Source organism: Diabrotica virgifera, chromosome 8 (genome assembly GCF_917563875.1).
Source record: "Diabrotica virgifera virgifera chromosome 8, PGI_DIABVI_V3a".
In the NCBI taxonomy this organism is placed as follows: domain Eukaryota; kingdom Metazoa; phylum Arthropoda; class Insecta; order Coleoptera; family Chrysomelidae; genus Diabrotica; species Diabrotica virgifera.
In genome coordinates this window covers 152,195,767-152,209,918 of record NC_065450.1, presented here as the reverse complement: position 1 = coordinate 152,209,918, position 14,152 = coordinate 152,195,767, and the positions used below count along the sequence as shown (strand labels likewise).

At 35.0% G+C, this 14,152-nt stretch overlaps 2 protein-coding genes across 2 annotated transcripts in view; both read right to left on the bottom strand.

The window, feature by feature from the left end:
• LOC126889995 (uncharacterized) overlaps nt 1-14,152 on the bottom strand; it is a 241,029-nt gene that overhangs the window by 177,296 nt on the left and 49,581 nt on the right. The window lies entirely within an intron of this gene.
• The window catches only part of LOC126889994 (bromodomain adjacent to zinc finger domain protein 1A), a 118,946-nt gene that overhangs the window by 76,592 nt on the left and 28,202 nt on the right, over nt 1-14,152 (bottom strand). Inside the window, exons 4-5 of the mRNA XM_050658795.1 lie at nt 13,509-13,791; nt 9,888-10,080 (exon numbers count right to left, since the gene is read on the bottom strand). Coding sequence (XP_050514752.1) covers nt 9,888-10,080; nt 13,509-13,791 — 476 coding nt within the window. The remainder of the gene's footprint in view (nt 1-9,887; nt 10,081-13,508; nt 13,792-14,152) is intronic.

Sequence of the window (14,152 nt, the reverse complement as noted above, 5' to 3'; positions counted from 1 at the left end):
TATCCCCGGACAAAAAATCCCCACAAATAATCCTCACAAATAATCCCCACAAATAATCCCCGGACAAATAATCCCCACAAAAAATCCCGGACAGATAATCCCCACAATTTTTTTTTGACAAAATATCCCCGCAAAAAATCCCGGACAAAAAATCCCCAAGAAATATTTTTGCCCAATAAAGTTGTCAAATGAATGCTTATAATCCAAGGATGGTACTAAAGATGAGAAATTTAGACTGTCTGTCCGTCGGTACGTCCGACCGCGCATATAACTACTCCGTCATTATGCCAGGTAGAATGACACATGAGGGGTCGAATGAACGGTTATAATCCAACAATGGTACTACAGATGAGCAATTTGGTCCGTCGGTCTGCTTGACCACGAATATAACTCCTCCATCACTGTACCAGGTAGAATGACAAATGAGGTGTCGAATGAAAGCTTATAATCCAAAGATGGTACTAAAGATGAGAAATTAGACCAAGGATGTCTGTCCATCGGTCCGTCCGACCGCGAATGTAACTACTCCGTCATTATGCCAGGTAGATTGACAAATGGGGTGTCGAATGAACGGTTATATTCCAACGATGGTACTAAAGATGAGCAATTTGGTCCGTTGGTCTGCCTGACCGCGAATATAAGTCTTCCGTCACTGTACCAGGTCGAATGACAAATAAGGTGTCGAATGAAAGCTTATAACCAAGGATGGTACTAAGGTTGAGAAATTTGACCAAGGCTGTCTGTCCATCGGTCCGTCCGACCGCGAATGTAACTACTCCGTCAATATGCCAGGTAGAATGACAAATGAGGTGTCGAATGAATGGTTATAATCCAACGATGGTACTAAAGATGAGAAATTTGATCCGTCGGTGTGCCTGACCGCGAATATAACTCCTCCGTCACTGTACCAGGTAGAATGACAAATGAGGTGTCAAATGAAAGCTTATAATCCAAGGATGGTACTAAAGATGAGAAATTAGACCAAGGCTGTCTGTCCATCGGTCCGTCCGACCGCGAATGTAACTACTCCGTCATTATGCCAGGCAGAATGACAGATGAGGTGACGAGTGTATAGTGAACGGTTATAATCCAACCATGGTACTAAAGATTCACTCACGCATTTCGTTTCCGAAAGTTGCACTTTCACGCACGACGTGCGGGAAAGTAAAATACCTTGTAATATTGCATTATAATATATTATAATACATGCAATAAACTAATATTGAAAGTTTGTTTTTGACAACCTTGTCAAATAATTAATTTGTGTATTTTCACTTCTAAATAAAAATCGATATAACTCTATTTTTTGTGGCTTTTTCCAAACGTACGGCCCTAGAATAAATATTATTCCTAACTCGTGCGGAAAGTGTGTTCCTCGCCCGCTATCGCGTCGTTCGGGTCAACGGCAGTCTCGTGCGTGAAATTATCACTTTCCGCACTAGTTAGGAAAATAACTATTTTATGATGTCGATATTTTCCAAGTTATGGGGGGCAATAGTGACAGTTAGAGGTTAGAGTTAGAGCATAACTATTGAATTGTCTCGTTAATTATGAGTTTTACGACAAAAATGTAGGTACCTATAATACAAAAATAGAACTTAGTAGATAGAATTAACTTTTACATAATTTTGAATTTTGATCTCTTTCATTTTTTTTTACGAATATTTAAAATTGTTTCAAATATGATTTCCTACAATTATTTCTTTTTGACAATTTTTTTCGTGCGGTTGATATTTTCCGAGTCAGCGGGAATATATTAAAAAGGGGTGGGGGAGCATAAATATTGAATTGAATCTTGTTTCCGAGCTGCCCCAAATTTTATAATTCTAACCTTTAGGGGAGGTCAGTAGTGGTGTAAATTTAAAATTGCGACTGAATTCCGCTGAAGGGTTAGCCGTCATATTGATTTTAAAGGAGAACCGTTGATGCTAAATACCTCCACCATTTTCAACTTTTTTGCTCTACTGCTCATTATTTATAATAGTTCCCAGGTAGCAAGACTGTTTAACGCGCTCTATCTGAATCTGCGTTCCATTAGTGTGCAGATGGGTTATAGGTATAGATAGGGCTATTATAGCAATCGCCATTAAACCGGTTTTTGGTACGAAAATAGTGATTAGCAATTAAATTTAAGCATGAATTGTAATTTCGATTACCAAATATCGAATTCCAATTGTGAGTTCTTTCAAAAATCGTGCATGCAGCACTCTGCTTTGAATAACCCTGTTCAAAACATCCTATTTGTGATGATAATTGCTTGTCCTGAAAACGATAATCTTGATTGTAATACAAAAAAACCTATTCATTTTTGTAATTTCAAAAGTATTTGGTCATCATCATCATCAATGGCGTTATAACTCTTCGAGACTCTGCCACATTTTTTATTATTTAAAATCAATACAGCTGCCCACGATGTGATATTTGATACCGTTCACGTTATCAACACCAGTAATAAAAATTTAATGTGTTTCTCGGTCGATGATCGAAATGCCACATCAGCGACTTGTTAATTATTGTGTTTTGACTGGAATAAGAATGTGAATTTTAACCGAATTTTTAACGTGCATACAAAAATTGCACATACAATTTTTTTTGTTTATGCTTATTTTTTATTATAATAAATATGTTGATTTTCACCCATTCGTGAGCAAAAATTTGGTTGTTTTGACTTCTGAGTAATACCAAAAAGTCAAAAATCGTTATAACTGAAAAAACTCGACAGATTTATGCTCGATAAACTCATAATACTCATAAAGCTAATAAAATATTTTTGATCTTTTCGTTTCACATGATTCACTGAGCGTTGGCTTATTTTTTAATATTTTTCCTGATTTTTTTTAATTCATTGAATTATAGCGTTGATTGAGATATTAGAGGCCGTCCAATATATCAATCAACGATTATAGTGAATATGCTTATTTAATTTAAAAATAAAATAATTCTATCCTCTTCTTCTTGCTGTGCCTGTCCGTGACGAATGTTGGCGATCTCCATGGCATGGCAATCTTTATTTTATCTGCAGCAATGCAGGAAAGCTTCACATATGTTGAGTTGAACCAGGTTCTGAGGTTCTTTAACCAGGATGTTCTTCTTCTTCCTGGACCTCGCTTTCCAAATATTTTTCCTTGGAGAATGGCTTGTAGGAGGGCATATCTGGATTCATTTCGCATAATGTGTCCAAAGTATTCCAACTTTTGAGATTTGATGGTCTCGGTTTTTCCCCATTCTTCTGTAAGGACCTCCTCATTTGTGACCCGATCAGTCAATGGGATTTTAAGAATTCTATTATAAGTTCAAAAAAAATTCAAAAAAATATGCTTGAAATATTTATTTCAAACTCTAAGCTCACCCCACCTTAAGGATAGCTATGACACGAATTTGATAGGCAAGCCATGCAAGTCGTTTTTGTCTATGTATGAAATTTAATAAAAAAATGTCTCATCCGGAAAGCAGATGGGTGCAGGTCGACCTATATTCGGATCTTAGACTATAACGTATATATAGTTTCGTAGAGTTTTGCTATCAGCCGTTGATGATTTGCTGATGAACGCTACTCGTGTTATTTCTTTCCGTTCATGTTCACAAGAGCATGTGTTAACAAGTAATTGGACTTCGTAAGTCCTAGGTTTTCATCCAAAGTAATCGAAAGTAGAACTGGAAGTCGATATTTTAACTCTTCGTGTAACTTTGCGTCGATTCATATACGATTTTACTAATTTTGGATCATATTCATTTACATTCATACCATACTTTGAGTCACTTTAAAACAGATACTTGCGGTTGCAACTCTAAAACTGAAGTCCGATGTTAAATTACTCATCTTTAATACTATCTTTTATTCGAAACCTCATTATTTGTCATTATATCTGTATTACTACGGAGGAGTTGTATGTAGGAGGACAGACGGAAAGACACTCATGAAACCGGAAGTATATATTTGTTCTCGCCTTGCGAAGGCTCGTCGAACAATATATCACTTTTACTATTTCGGTGACTTTAAAACAGTATTTCCGGTCCCATTTGTAAAACCGGAAGTACTTGGTCAAATTTCTCACCTTTAGTACCATCCTTGGATTATAAGCTTTCATTCGACACCTCATTTGTCATTCAACCTGGTATAGTGACGGAAGAGTTATATTCGCGGTCGGACGGACCGACGGACAGACAGCCTTGGTCAAATTGCTCATCTTTAGTACCATCCTTGGATTATAAGCTTTCATTCGACACCTCATTTGTCATTCTACCTGGTACAGTAACGGAGGAGTTATATTCGCGATCAGGCAGACCGACGGACCAAATTGCTCATCTTTAGTACCATCGTTAGATTATAATCGTTCATTCGAAACCTCATTTGTCATTTTCCCTGGCATGATGACGGAGAGAAGTTACATTTGCGGTCGGACGGACAGATGGACAGGCAGCCTTGGTCAAATTTCTCATCTTTAGTACCATCCTTGGTTATAAGCTTTCATTCGACACCTTATTGGTCATTCTACCTGGTACAGTGACGGAGGAGTTATATTCGCGGTCAGGCAGACCGACGGACCAAATTGCTCAACTTTAGTACCATCGTTGGATTATAATCGTTCATTTGAAACCTCATTTGTCATTTTCCCTGGCATAATGACGGAGAAGTTACATTCGCGGTCGGACGGACAAATGGACCGACAGCCTTGGTCAAATTTTTCATCTTTAGTACCATCCTCGGTTATAAGCTTTCATTCGAAACCTTATTTGTCATTCTACCTGGTACAGTGACGGAGGAGTTATATTCGCGGTCAGGCAGACCGACGGACCAAATTGCTTATCTTTAGTACCATCGTTGGATTATAACCATTCATTCGACACCTCATTTGTCATTCTACCTGGCATAATGACGGAGTAGTTACATTCGCGGTCGGACGGACAGATGGACAGACAGCCTTGGTCAAATTTATCAGCTTTAGTACCATCCTTGGATTATAGGCTTTCATTCGACACCTCATTCGCTATTCTACCTGGTACAGTGACGGAGGAGTTATATTCGCGGTCAGGCAGACCGACGGACCAAATTGCTCATCTTTAGTACCATCCTTGGTTATAAGCTTTCATTAAATGTTCTAAACATTAATTACATTTTCATTCTAAATTAGACAATTAGACAAATTTGAGTGATATAATTGTTCTTCCCTGGTATAATTTTATAATATTGGGACATGAGAAGTAGGTAACAAACTATGATGAACCAATATGCGAAATAGATTTTTCCAATACTTTTGGTTTAGATTTTACCACGAGATACGAGCACAGTATTTATCCGAGTAAAATTTTCAGCGAGAACCCGTCCTTAAACCTCCTAGAAAATGAAAAGTTCGCACCTCATATATAAAACGATTTCGAGTCATCTTAGCGAGACCGCACCTGCATACCTCTCTGTACTGAAACTAAAATATCAGCTGACTATAAAGTCTGGAGTCCGCGCTTCGTTTAGATATATATTGCGTTATTTCTCCGATAGAGGCAGCATCTCTCGGGAAAGAATCTTTTCTCTCTGTTGCACTGCGACTTGGGGACCTCTCTTTCATACAACGGCCGGCCTTAATAGGTGTGTTCTGCCTAACTCTTGGTCTTGGATTTTTGGTTACTAGCATGTATTTCGTCTTCTCTTCATTTATTCGAAGCCTCAGACTACCTGTTTCTTCCTCGAGTTGTGAAAACACCTCTCTCACGTCTTTTGTAGAATGAGCGACTGCACCTATATCTTCAGCAAAGGCCAACAATTGTTTTTATCCTGGATTTGCACATCCTCCTGTCAGCTCAGATGATATTTTACTTATAACATATTCTAAGGTCAAATTGAATAGCAACAACCATAAGGGTTCTCCTTGTCCAAGTCCTGATCTTACACTTAGTCTTTTATATTTGTTGTCAGTAAAAAAAAAATTAAAAGTAAAACAGGTACATTTATTGCGAGCCACAAATAATCCTTCAAAGAGCCACATGTGGCTCGCGAGCCACAATTTGGCCAGCTCTGTAATATATTATACATACGCCAGTCAATGAGAGCAAGAACAGGATATTACCTCCGAATTCTATCCTACTGCATGGATTTTAATGAAATTTTGGGAATAGCCTCTACTTATCCCCTAATTCAAAGTCTACCTATATATTATGGCGCTTTTATCTTTGGAGCGGTTCCCACCACTTCAAGGGGGTGGAAAATTTTTTTGTTAAAATAATCACGGGAGGGACTAGAGAACCTAATTCTAAGCAAAAACTCTTTTATAATTTTTTTTTAAACTCAATACTTTTTGAGCCATTCGTGGTTGCAAATTGGCCATTTTCATTGAAACATATTACCTTTTCGAACGGTTTTTTGCGAATATGTACCTTAAAAATTATGCATCCAACTAAAAAAAACTATATTAAACATTTTTGTAGCTTATAAAATGAGCAATATTAAATGTCGACTACATTTAACCTAAGCGAGTTATGCTGCAAAAAAAGATGACTAATGTATTTTAAGAAAAATGAGAAGTTCATCCCTCATCCACCAGAATGTGCATTGTTTTCCTTCTACAATACCTTTTACTATAGTGTTATTTCTATGCTCAAAAAGTTTTAGTTTAAAATGAATGGTTTTTGAAAAAATTAGATCAAATTATAGAGCGCATTTTTAAATTTTCTTACAAATCTTCCTTTTTCTCCATGTAACTTGAAAATGATAAAAGATATACAGTAATGAAAAACAAAAACAATTTTTATCTGAAAAAACCCTACATTTTTGTATGGTATTTTTTTTTCGTATCTCTTATTATTTTCGAGTTGCATGGAGAAAAAGGAAGATTTAAAAAAATTTAAAAATGCGCTCTATAATTTGATCTTATTTTTTTCAAAAACCATTTTTTTAACCCGTCCAACTTTTTGAACATAGAAATAACATTATAATAAAAGGTATTGTAAAAGGAAAACGATGCATTTAAATTCTGATGGATGAGAGGTTAAATACACTTCTCATTTTTTCTTAAAATACATTAGTTATAAATTTTTTTTTCAGCATATCTCGCTTAGTTTTAATGTAATCGACATTTAATAGTACTCATTTTAAAGGTCTTTTCAAGCACTACAAAAGGTATTGGCAGCATTATACGCCTAAAATCAACCGTTTCTGTTATTTCAAATCGAATACATCGATTTGAACATGCACTAAAAAACAAACTCTTTTTTCACCTATTCCTTTTGTGTTATAACTAGAAGATATATAAAAGAACGAATCTCTTTATTTTTGTTATAGGCTACAAAAATGTTTTATATAGTTTTTTTAGTTAGATGTATGGTTTTAAAGGTATTATTTTATTTTTATTTAATTATTTTTCAATGAAAATGGCCAATTTTGTGACTTCTGAAAAGAGATTTCATCATTATGAAAGCTGATCTCGCTTTTCCTATGCGTTGTTTTATTTCACTAGAGTGGTTCCATTGACTGTTTATGTTGGACCAAGGTATGTGTAGCTATCCACCCTGTCAATTGGTTGTTGGTTAACCAAAAGCCGAGTATTTAATATTTCGCACTTACTGACTACCATTACTTTGTTTTATTCGTATTGAAAAAGTCCATGGTCACTACTTATATCTTATATGCGCGACATTATTTTTTGCAAACCATCTAGGTCCTAGGCTATCTGCAAAACTTACTGCGTTGTCGGCATATCTAAGTTGTTTAGATCTATCATCTAATCCCGTTTCCTTCAAGATGGTTATGAGCTTATCATGTTTTACTCTATTAAATGCCTTTTTGTAGTCGATAAAACAAATATATAGGTACGTCACAGTTGACATCTCTGCACCTCTACATAAGCACTTGGACAGCGAATAGGGCCTCTCGGGTGCCTAAGGGCAAGGCATTGCGGAATCCAATCTGTGTCCATGATGCTTGTTCTTCGCATTTTTTATACAGGGTGTCCAGAAACTCTACCAACAAACGAATACAGGAGATTCCTCAGATAATTTTACGATAATTTAACCTAATTCACTTAGTCGGAAAATGCTTCCTAAGGGAGCTAGAGCTATTTGAAGATGGCGTCTGGTACCGTTTGGAGCGTTTTTCTTACCTCCGGAACGCTTCTATTTAGAAAAACAAAAACTGGTATGCGTATTTATCTTCCAGAGATAAATCAATTCCATTCATTGTAAATTTCTAGTATCCGCTAGATAGGCATCCGTTTTAGGTAGGGCAACGGTTCCATTATCGCACAACTTTCTTGTCTTTAACGTTTAAGCATTTTTGGCTTTGGATCATTAAATTGTGAGGTATTCTTGTACTAAAAGGTACTCTTGTTTTAAGTTGATAAGATACACCGATTTCTAGAAAAATCGATTTGAAAATTTTTCGTTTTTTAAATTTATTTATTCTTCGAAATTCTATTATTCTATTATTTTTCGAAAACTTACACGTTTAATTATATTCCAGAGATGAATTGATTTCATTAATTGCGAATTTCTAGTATCGGTCATATGCGTCGGTTTTGGGTAGGTCAACGGTTATTTTATCGCATAACTTTTTTGTCTTTCATTTTTAAGCATTTTTGATACTAGATTATTAAATTATGAGGTTATTCTAGTAGCAAAAGTTACTCTTACTTTAAGTTGGTAAAATACACCGTTTTTTTTTGAAAATTTTGGTAAAATACACACTTTTTTTTTTCAATTTTTTTCAATGTTTTTTTAAATTCAAGAGAAGAAAAATTTTCAAATCGATTTTTCTAGAAAACGATGTGTCCCACCGACTTTAATCAAGAGTAGCTTTTAGTACTAGCATACCTCACAATTTAATAATCCAAAGTAAAAAATGTTTAAAATTTAAAGACAAAAAGTTATGCGATAAAATAACCGTTACCCTACCCAAATCTCTGAAGATAAATATGCGTAAAAATTTTTGTTTTTCTAACTAGAAGCGTTCTGGAGGTATTTAAGAAAAGCTAATTACAAGACGCCATTTTCAAAGAGTTCTAGCTCCCTTTGGTTAAATTGTCTTACCTGAGGAATCTCCTGTCTTCGTTTGTCGGTAGAGTTTCTGGACACATTGTATATTCTGCTGTGTATCACTTTTAAAAACGTTTTAAGTAAGTGGCTCATTAGGCTAATTATTATTCTGTAGCCCTCGCATGTTGAAATGAAAATGTGAAATTCTGAGGAAAAAACTTCCCCTGTTGACATTCGATATGAAAATTTTTTTTATTGTAGTGACGCTGTTTTTCAATTGACTTACTACGTATTTTACATTAAAAAAATAAAGAATTACGAGTTGTCGTCTGTAAATACAATATTAAGTAATAAAATATTTCCAAATGAATGAACGTTTAGTATCTAATAATGAGAATTTACTTTAGCAGGTAAAGAAAGGATTAAGAACGGTCGTCTGTAAATACAAAGTACGACTGAGAGTGAACTGTACCGATCGTAAGTTCTAAGAAGTGGCATCAATGCTGTCGTTCAGAGAGTTAAATTTAACCCCTTCAGTGCCAATGACGTTAATTAACATCATACTTGGCCATTGTCTAGCGCCGGTGACGTATGTGTATGTCATTAGTAAACTTACGCTCTGCACTTCCGTAAGCGATTGGCGCGCAGTCAAAAACCCCAGATTACGGCGCGGCATCCAATGTGTTAAATATTAAAATATATATGTATGTGCTGCCATCTATTCAAAGAATTGTTAAACGTTAGTTTATTTAATTGCCACCAATTTTAACTGCAGCGTTAACATACCGCCTTAAGATAAGCTATGGATATGCAGAACAGAGAGAACTTCGATTATGTCACAATTTGGTTCCTCATAGGATATTTGTCAATTTTTAAACAGTACCCGCAGAAATAAGTACCATGATCTGCTATCAAATTTTACTTACCTCCATTTCGCTCCAGTATTTTCGATCAGAGCTCCAGATGATAATAGATGTAACCGAAGTATTTCAGAAATTGTCACAGAGTACAATGGTAAACGGTTTAAGGCTATACCTTGATGTTTTTTACTCCAGTTTGAAGCCATGGTAGCTAAACGAGTTGCGTCCGTCACGCTGATATCTTCATCATCTATGACACCTATGACAGATCATACTTTAGAAACGATTTTTAAAAATCAATATTATATTTAGGGACAAAAATATTGCATATGCATGTGGAATGAAATTTTTTGTGCTGTTATCCTTGACCCCCCTGTATCATTGGAATAGGATTTCTCTTCCGAATGCGCTGTTTTAAAGTATCATATAAATGCTATAATCGGATTTAAATCTGATCTGGGCTATATGCTGGCAGTATAATTTTTAAATTGGATCTCAAGGTAAGTATTCACTATGACACACTAAGACATGCATTAGCACCAATATGTCATTATCCAATATGGCTTTCAAATGGCAAAACATGATCTGCTAAAATGTTTTCAATGTACAGGGTTATTCACTATATTTTGACCCCCCTGTAAACTGCTTTATTTAGAGAATTAGAAAAAAATGTAAAATACAAAAGTTATTCGATTTTTAAATTATGATTTTTTGACATATGTATATATCGTACTACTGATGTCATCCATCTGGGCATGATGACGAAATCGACTAGTTTTTTAAATGATAATAGGGGTCTATTCTCTATTCAGTAATATAAACATTAAAATAATTATTTATACAGAATGCCCAAAAAAATGTTTTTTGAATTAAATTAATTGACACAAAAAGAAGAATGTATGTAATTTATTTAATTTAAAATACATTTTACTGCTGTTAGAATACAGAAATAAAGGTTTATTGCACAAATAAACATTGATTTTTGCTTACATTCAATGTTCAAACTGCCAAGATGCAGATGGGTGGCAGCTTGAACATTGAATTTAAGTGAAAAGTAATGTTTATTTGTTTAATAAACATTTATTTGTTTTCTGACAGCAGCAGAATGTATTTTGAATTAAATAAATTACATACATTCTTATATTGTGTCAATTAATTTAATTAAAAAAAATTTTGGACACCCTGTATAATTATTAATCATGTTAATGTTTATATTACTGAATAGGGAATTGAATAACCTTTCAAATGAGCTAGCACTCGACCCCTATTCCCATTTAAAAATAGTCGATTACGTCATCACGCCCAAATGGATGACGTCACTAGTACGATATATATGTCAAAAAATCATAATTTAAAAATCGAATAACTTTTGTATTTTACATTTTTTTCTAATTCTGTAAATAAAGCAGTTTACAGGGGGGGTCAAAATATAGTGAATAACCCTGTACATATCAGTTGGCATTCGCCTAATCACCTCCACGTGTTCAGTATGTCCTTTCAAAGCAATACCGCTTTGAATAAACTGACATACTGTTCGCCAACTATTCTGTAGACGAGTTTTGTAAATTTTGCTTCCATATGGTGAACGGTACGCCATAATATGTAACCTCATACAGAGTGTTAATTTTGGTGGTGGCAGCATAGTGCTATGGAATGGTATTTCTTGGAAAGAAGAGACCGAACTTGTGGAGGTGATTGGGTGAATGACAGCTGATATGTACATTAAAAACATTTTATAAGATCATGCTTCGCCATTTGCCAGCCATAATGGATAATAAATTCGTGTTAATGCACCACGACGCAGGTCTTTATGTTGGTAGACTAGTGGATACTTTCCTTGAGTGACATTCAATTTAAAAATTATATTGGTCAACATTAGAAAATTAACATATCGGAAAAAAACGGGAAAAATTGGGAAAAAATAGGTTTTGGAAAAAATCGGAAAATTGTAGTGAAAATAGTAGTAGAAGTGTACTTAAACTAAGAGACTTTAATTGTAAGTGTCAAAACCGAAACTTCAAAGGTAGAAAGCACATTATTTAACCAAATTGCTCAGTGGTATATTTTTATCCGAGTCTGAATCTGAATCTTCAGACCAAGCATCTAATTCAGACTCGATCTCCGCTTCACCATCCTGAATGGATAACACAACATGATTTTTTTCAGTCTCTTTTAAAAGTGGATCTGGTCTAGTATCGTAAATAAATATCTGTTTTTCGTTTATAACCAAATTTAAATGAATAGCAACAACTTATAAATTTTATCCTGTGATAATTTTGCTTGTATATATGAGGCCGTGTAAAGACCAGTTTCTTCCTGAAGAGGCGGAAGATGGAGGTCCATTTAAAATCCGGAAGTAAATTGGCATAAGTGGCTGCGATGTACATAAACCTTGCTACCATATAACGGGATTAGTACTACATATTTGCAATATCCCATAAAGAATTTCGACTAAAAAATCCAGTTTTTGTTCTAAATTGGGCTAGATTTGCCACCACCTTCCCTACATCTACGTTTAGGCCCAGTCTTTTCACCTGCGAATAAATAGTTATCGGGAAGTTTATCCGGCAGATTACATGTAAATCTGTCAAATAAACTTCCCGTTAACTAGTTATTCTGGGGTGAAAAGACCGGGCCTTAGTGAACAAGCCATTTCAGAAATGAAGTCTATGGCTTCCATTAGTTGGTCTTCATTCAATTATTCTTCTTTAAAGCGAGCATCAAGAGGCTGCAAAGTGAATCAGCTTAGAACAAAATTCGTAGCGTTTTTCAACATACCTATTTTAGCAAGCTTTCGATAAGAGAACTAGTCTGGTTAACTTGTTGGGGAATATTTTTTAATATTATGTCTTTTATATACCTACATAAAGACAAAAGGCACTTCTGGTAATATAGATCTATCGAATTCTACTAAATTTATCGATTTTGAAACGATGCAGAATTTGTTTAGTATATTGTAACAAATGTCAATTTTTCCGTATTTTTCCTGTTTTTTTTCTGAAAAAAAAAACAGGTTTTTTTCCTGCACCCAATTTTTCCGGAAATTTTAAATCTCTAGCCACCATATAGCCCATATTAAATTTAAATCCGATTATACCATTGTAATGATACGCCGCGAGCACGCACCGACAGCTAAAACCGCGGGAGTTCCACCATCTGCGCAGCACGATACCACACTCATTTCCACTTCTCCGAAACAGCCCAGGCAGAGAGATACTTAAGATAATGACGTCAGATAATGACGTGATTCGCAAACTGAGGCAGGCCGACATGAGCAGCGAGGCGCACCGTACTGAAGTGATTCGCAGGCTCATCATTAAAAAAACGGTATTGATATTTTGATCGCGTGAGTGTTTTGTATCTTACACTGGAGTGAGGTGTAAGGATATTTCGTTTTGTTATTAATTTTGTTTTTCTTTTGCAGACATCTATCCAGGGGGACTTCTCTGCAACGGGGCAATATACAGAATTATATTTTATTTTGATCTGTACATAATTACCTTAAATATATTTATTTTGTTTTTAACCTGTGTTTTACTGAGTCTGGCATCTTGAAAGAGCTACCCGTCTCACCATTTATATGATACAATAAATTCTATTTCTATGACACTGGGGACAGCAGAAAAATTTTTATTTCACACGTTAATTTCAAAATTGCAATATTTTTGTCCATTAGTGTATAATTACCTAAAGCAGTTTTTTGTTGGCTATATGTTTTGTACTGATTTGACTCCTCATCTTGACAATTAAATAAAGCTGTCAGAAACATCTGAATCATATCTATGAAAACTCCTGTTACTGTCGTATCATTTAATGCTCTCTCAAATAGTTCTAAGTTAACACCCTTGGGAAAAAAGTTTTTGGTAGACAAAATCTTGGAGAAGGATTGAATAAATTCCATGACCATTAACACTTCACCAAAGTATTTTTCAGGTATTTTTGACTTGACAGGCATATAGTCTGGTAATTTCTGAAAAAAGAAAATGTTAACATTGTAAAATATTGTTGTTATATTCTGAAAAAAAAAAAATAGTCCATATACATAGTCCAATCAACAGCCATTTTCTCGTGGAATTTTGAGAATCAAGGTAGATTTCCTTGAAAATTTGGATTTAGGCACTATTTAGGACCTTTGTCAAAATCTACCCTACGCCGAAGCGGACTTTTGCCTTGGGGGCAAAAACAACCCCATCTAGAGGATGAAAATTGTTTAAAGCAAAATAACTATGGAAGTCGATGAATTGACCAATCCTGAGTACATTTTGTTCTATAAAATTAAAAAGGGTTCAAGGCAGGTTTTGTTTATATTCGATTCAGAGTTGGACTACCAT